At 32.5% G+C, this 7,090-nt stretch overlaps 1 protein-coding gene across 1 annotated transcript; it reads left to right on the forward strand.

The window, feature by feature from the left end:
• The first annotated feature begins 3,524 nt into the window (after positions 1-3,524).
• On the forward strand, positions 3,525-5,396 carry LOC18599176 (Ubiquitin carboxyl-terminal hydrolase family protein). The gene is made up of 2 exons (XM_007029026.3): positions 3,525-3,937; positions 4,268-5,396. Exons 1-2 carry the CDS (start codon positions 3,660-3,662, stop codon positions 5,256-5,258), a joined length of 1,269 nt encoding a protein of 422 aa, XP_007029088.3. The 5' UTR covers positions 3,525-3,659; the 3' UTR covers positions 5,259-5,396.
• The last annotated feature ends 1,694 nt before the right edge of the window (positions 5,397-7,090 follow it).

Raw genomic sequence — 7,090 nt, forward strand, 5'->3', positions numbered from 1 at the left:
TTGAGAGAATTTAGATCAAATTTGACAAATTGGAGAATGGTATGAGTATAAGGGATGAAAAATATGTCTATGGGCAATTTTTCAATTTTTGGGGCAAAAATGTAATTTTTGACTTTTACGGGGGTAAAAGTGTAAATTTTAAAAATTACTCCACCAAGACTTTGGATAAGTCTGAGAATTTTACCTAAGCTATGGATATGTGGGACAAGTGTATGGTGAAAATTTGGAAACAAATGGATGGCTAGAATTTAAGGAATTAATAAAACATTAAAAAAATGAATAAAATAATATTATATTATTTTAGCCTTTAAAAAGGTAAAAATTCCGGAATTCTCATCTTCTTCAGCTGTCCAAACCAGGGGAGAAAAGGGGAAAAACAAAAACAAGAATCCTACCTGAAAAATTTGGGGAAAATCAAGAGAAATCAAGAAATCAAGCATTAAAAAGGTAAATTTCATTGATTTTCCTTGTGATTTTCACTACCCATGCATTTTTTTCTCATTTCTATGCAAACTTAGAAAGTGGGTATGGACACCCATGCTGGCCAAACCTCAATGGATGAGTTTTGAGCTTGATTTTTGGTTGATTTTAATTGAATTAAGTGATTTTAGTTAAGTTATATTGAAATATAGCAAAAATAAGCTAGAAATATAAATTTTTCCCATTGAAACCCATTATGCTGAATTTTCTAGGGGAATATTGGCTGCTGATCTTGATGGTTATTTGAGGAATTATGATGAATAATGATGAATTATGAGCCTAGAAAAATAATGGATATTTTCGGAGCAAAAATACAAATTTTTACCCATTAGGGGTATTTTCGTAATTTGTTATCGGGACTGATAATTTGCACCACACTGAGGGACATTAAGTCAATTTGGGTGCAATTGAGGTGTAGAAACTGAAAAAAATTAATTTGGAGTTTAAACGGACGCGTATATCAATTTATCGGGTAAAAGACCGAAATAGGCTAACACCGCATTTAGGCAAAAATTTAGACATTTTTGCATTCCATATCAAGCATTAGTAGTCTAAATTAGTTTAATTTCAATTTAGTACCAATGTGGTGAATTTCTCGATTTTGTACTGTGTCAAGGTGGTGAGTCCTCTGATAAAGGCAAGAGAATTGCACCCGAGGACCAATAGTCTGAGTATTTTGAAAATCCTCACTCTAGACACGGTGAGTAACCTTACCATCATTTTAATTATCTAAAGTATGTTTTTATTCGGTTTTGGTGAATTTTATGAAAATGAGTTCAAATGGTAAATTTTTATGTTTTGTAAACAAAATGAGTTTAAATGAAAATATTTTATAAATTGTCTTGAAACGAAATAACGATTTTGAAAATAGAGTAATTGGAGACCACTGATATATTGTAAATTTAAAATTGAATTAATGGCTTATGTTATTGTATTGGCATGACTGGCTGGGCTGTGTTTTTTATGAATTATATGAATTGCTTTATTTTACCCTTGCAGGCTGGGTAGTAATATATTAGCCCTGTCATGCTGTCAAAATTTTATTGTATGGTGGGTTTGACCTGCTGCAGTGGGCTGGGTTCTGTGGACTAGCCTATTAGAGGGGCACGGAATCCTGTTATATTTTTACCTCGGTTGGAGAGGCGAGTAGGGTAACTCCTGAGGTATAACTTTTAGAGTTCACTTCACGCCAAACCACCTCGTGAAGGGGAACTCGGCCAACGCCAAGGAATGGCTATGTTTTCAAAATAAAAACATGACTTTCTAATAGCCTTGGCGGACTCAGTTGGGATAGCCCTCGGCCAAGGTATCCCAAATAACTGAGTATGATAATAATTTTTGGCATGAGCCAAGCTTTTTAAGAAATTCATAAGCCATACTGGTTACTTGCTTTAAATAAATTGATTTCATTTGGTTGAAATAAGTTGAAAGATGATAAATTACAGTTTGATGAAATGTTTTAATAGTCTCCTTTTACTCGACTTTAGATATTTTGAGTGATGTTTGTTTACTCACTGGGATTTTATAATCTCACCACCCTCATTTCCACCCATTTCAGGTTCAGAATAGATTGTAGATAACTGATATCGGCAAGGATTACAGTTGAACTTGCCACATCCAAAGACTGTAGGTTCATTTCTTTTTATACTTTTGGTCATTCGTGGGCCCACGTGTCACTGTAAATTAAATTCTATACTTTGGTTATCTGTATTACGGTATGTAAGAATTTATTTTGCTTTTACGCTATAAAAATTATTTATGCAGTGTTCTTAAAATATCGTTTTATGTGAAAATTGAATATTTTATTGAATATTTTTATTTTATTATAACAGTCATAATTCCATTTTAAACGAATGTTTTAGACATCCAAAATTATTTTTGATTAAGAAATATGTGTTTTCCACTTACATACTATATTTTTAGATGATTTTTGAGATTTTTGGGATAAATGACAAAAATACCCCTGTGAGACGGAAATTATTATTTCATTTGTTTAAGTTGGAAACAGTTTAAAATCTTTTAAAATGTGGTATTTGGAAACAGCTACCCACAGGGGAAATGAGAAGCTGATATTAAAGCCTTGCGGGGTCTCGGTTGACATTCTGGGTAATGAATGTAAATTGAGACGTCGCGGCGGTTGTCACGGGCTCGATGGGAGTTCCGGGTCGTGACAAGACTTAATTACACTAAATTTACACTAAGAAAAATTTAAACTGACATCTAATAATAAAATTACTAAAATTTGAGTAATTAAGAGAATACGGGTCCCAAAAATTTATTGGCATTGATAGTTACCAAAATATTCATATCCAATTAAATAATAATAATAATAATAATAATAATAATAATAATAATAATAATTCTCTATAAAAAATTCAAAAGATTCATTGATTAATTTTCATTCCTTTAATAAGCACCTTAGCTTTTATAAATACAAAAGGTATAATATTAGATGAAATTATCATTCTTTGATCATTTAGCAAGAGTATCACGGTAACACCAAAATATATTTTTTTGCTTAATTTAGCACTAATACTTTGTCGCTATATAAATGTGCATTTAAATATCTTTTTTGTTTTATATAATTGTCAACGAAATACTAAGGAATAGATTTTACATTTTTTAATAAAATGATGGTTATTTCTAAGCCTATAAATTTGTATTAGAATGTAATGCAATATTAAGATTGAATAATATCTGTAACGAATATTCTTTTGTTATATTACAAAGTTGGAACAATAATTTGATTATATACTGTATGTTAAATTATTTTTTTAATTTATATTTTTAAAGTAATTTTAATTATAATTTTTAAATCATTAAAGATTGATAAACTTTTATGTTCAGTGCCTCACACGAGTTCAAAGCTAGTTATCTCATATATATATATATATATATCAACGGTGGAGATTTAAAACTTTATAAACGAGATTAAAAGATTCACACGTGTAGGGTCCTACCCAACAGGAAAATAGAAAGGCAAAACTATTTGGGTTTTGGGCTAAAAAACAATCCACTTGGGATGTCGGGCCGCAAAAGAGCCATCTTTATTTCTTCATTACCGAAACGAAGATGGTGCTTCAGTTCTTCCTCGGCAGCTAAAAGTACCAAAAAGAATACAAAAATTACCAAAGCATAGCAATTCTTTTGCCTTCATTTTGAATTTCTCACACCCAGTAATGTTAAAAGTTAACAACTTTCTTTCCTCAACAAGGAAACTATTTCCAAATCCCCAAATTGGGCATCAACAATGGAGAAGTATAGTTAAGGTGAGGCTGAAATGGGTGAAGAACCGGAGCCTTGATCATGTCATCGACACTGAGACCGATCTCAAAGCGGCTTGCCTCTTAAAGGATGCCATCAAGCGGTCGCCCACCGGTTTTCTTACAGCCAAGTCTTTTGCCGATTGGCAAAAGCTCCTTGGCCTCACTGTCCCCGTTCTTCGCTTTCTGCGCAGGTAATTTTGCCTTCTTTGCTTGATTTTTGAATACCCTTTTGTTGTTTGTTTTTGATTAGTCAAAAGTTGTTTGCTTTTCTGTCCAGAGGCAGAAGCAAAATGCAATTAAGGAAGCAATAACCAAACTGTACCTGGGGGTATGAGAGTGACAATGTAGGATTTTGCATTGTTAGTGGATGATAATTAGTGGGTAATTACTGTACTGTTATGTACTGCTGGTATTAGGCACTGGGAAGAAAGTGATTTTCCTTGTTTTTGGTTAACTGGAATTGAGTTGAATATATGATATAGTGGTTTATAGTTGCCAAATGTTTTCGACTTTTGTTTCAGGTACCCTACTCTTTTTGAAGAATTTCCACATGCCCGTTATGCTAATTTGCCTTGTTTTCGACTAACGGGCACTGCACTCTTGTTAGATTCACAAGAGCAAAGCATACACCAGGCACATGAGAGTGATACTATAGAGAGGCTTTGTAGGTTGCTTATGATGATGAAAAGTAGGACTGCACCTCTTCAGTCCCTGCATCCTTTGAAATGGGATCTTGGTTTGCCAGATAACTTTGAGAAAGTGTTGATCCCAAAATTTCCAGATCATTTTAGATTTGTTAAGGCACCAATTGGAGTTGCAGCTGTACGACTTGTGCAATGGCGAGAGGAATTAGCCGTTTCAGCATTGGAAAGAAGTAATGAGGTTGGTGAGATGGGTGATGAGTACAGGCAATTTAAGAGGGGCCAAACCACATTGGCATTTCTAATGAATTTCCCAAGGGGTTATGGAGCTCAGAAGAAGGTGAGAGCTTGGATGGAGGAGTTTCAGAAGCTTCCCTACATATCCCCATATGATGATTCTCGGCATATTGATCCAAATAGTGAGCTTATGGAGAAAAGGGCTGTTGGTGTATTGCATGAGTTTTTGAGCTTGACAATTCACAAGAAGACCAAGAGGAACTACTTGAGAAGCTTGAGAGAGGAACTGAACATCCCACATAAGTTTACTCGATTATTTACTAGATATCCAGGGATTTTCTACCTTTCCTTGAAGTGTAAAACAACAACTGTGGCTCTCAAGGAAGGATACAGGCGAGGAAAACTAGTAAACCCACATCCTCTTGTTCGTCTAAGAGAGAAGTTTTATCATGTAATGAGGACAGGGCTTCTTTATCGTGGTAAAGGTGTGAATCTGATACCTCGGGAAGACATTTTGCTCAATGACTTGGAGAATAAAGTGGAAGATGGAGAAGAAGAAGAAGAGACAGAGGAAGTGGAGATTGGATCAGGTGATGAATTCTATGAGGAAACCTCAGATGTAGAAGATGAATGAGGTGAAGAGAAATGATTACCTGACAGAATTATCCATGTTGCAGCTACATTAAAAGGGGAAGATGATCAGAAGCTGAGGTTTTTACTGTTAATAGGATGCACCAAACATGGATTCATCTCTTACCTTAGTATGGGAGCAAAGTATCACGTTTTGATGATATAAGTTTATCATAGCATGTTTGACTTGTCTTGCTGCTTATGTCAGTTGACACGTTCAGATTTAGAAAATTTTCCAAATGTTTCAACACTAGCTTGACTTAAAATTAAGTCCTCTTAAGGATCAGTGGCCCTTTTTCTTTGATTAATTGGGTCAATTGTTTCGTATATGCTTGTTTTGCTTTCATGTTAAAGAAGTTAGAAATGAACAATTCTGCATGGAGATCCACATTAATGCGATGTTGCAAGAATTCAAGCCGTAGAACTAAGCACTGTCAGAGTGTAGTCAATTGAAGTTTTCCAATCTGAGAGAGGAAGGTTTTTTGATTCAGTTGTCAGGTCTCTTCTGTAACTTTTTGCTTAGACATTGTCGTTATGTATCTATAGGATCCGTTCGACATAGAAATGCTGTGCAATAGTAAGCATTAAAGTCCAGTTCATACTAGTGTAGGATTTTGGCATTGTCAATTTTCATGCCAATCTTTGTATAATTCGTTGTCGTTGTCAACGGAATGCAGATTCTATTTGTTATGATTTGATAGTATAACTGCGCTAAACCTGCTCAGGACTACAGTAAACAGCCTGCTTATTTCTGTCATCTGAGCAAATTCCCCAATTACAGTCACCTTTCGATATGCAGATATTTTACTTACTACTTCACGCTTGATGTGGAGTTTCCAATTCCATGTCAAAGAAGCTTCTTCCTCGTCGTTTTCCAATTTCCACCCAATAATTTGAACATTATAAGTCAAGTTTTTAAGTAAACAAGGATTTGTTTGGTAATCCAAAATTAACCTGTTGGTGGAAAATTTTTTATAAAAAATATTTTATAGAAAATTTTAATATTTGTTATTATTTAGATAAATTATCGAAAATATTTTTTATAATTTGAATTATTCTGTGAAAAATATTTTCACATTAAAATTAAAAATGAAAATAAAAATTAAAAAAATCAATAATAATTATTTTCAAACATTTAATCACATATCATAATGAAACTAAGCTTTAATTTTCAAAAAGATTTTCATTTTATCATTTTTTTACCATAACACTACAAAAATATAAATATTCATTAATTTGTGTAAAAAATCCAAACCTTATATTTGTAAATGTGTATTCATTAAATAACCATCATTGAAATATTTTTTGTTATAATTATTATTAAGATTAATTCAATTATAAATAAAAATATTAAATTGTATTGAACGATTTTATTAAAACATATTTTTTAATTTTAATAATTTTGAATAATTTAAATATTAATATTTTAAGTTAAAAAATTTTTAAAGTTGAATATTAAGTTTTTTAATATTTTAAATTAAATATTAATATTCCTTAATTTTTAAACAAATATTAATATTCATTGAACCTATATTATTGAAGTTTAATATAAAAATATTTTTGCTACCACGTGATCAATAGGTGCTTGTATTTTTCCGTAAAATGTTTTATAACCGAATAAATTTTCAGTCCCTTAGTTTGTTTGACGCTACTGAACTGTGGCTAAAGCAGGACCATTTTCCCATGGAACAAGGAAACATCAGTGTCCTTTTACAAGAATCATTCTCAATTATTATATCAACATTTATACGCCAATTCCTGTAGAGTGTTGATTCCTAGTTACAGCTTTTATGCTATAAGCAAACGGCAGCCATTCTCATATTTATGTAGTTAAAC

This window comes from Theobroma cacao, chromosome 5 (genome assembly GCF_053813885.1).
Source record: "Theobroma cacao isolate CCN51 chromosome 5, ASM5381388v1, whole genome shotgun sequence".
NCBI classification, from domain to species: Eukaryota; Viridiplantae; Streptophyta; class Magnoliopsida; order Malvales; family Malvaceae; genus Theobroma; species Theobroma cacao.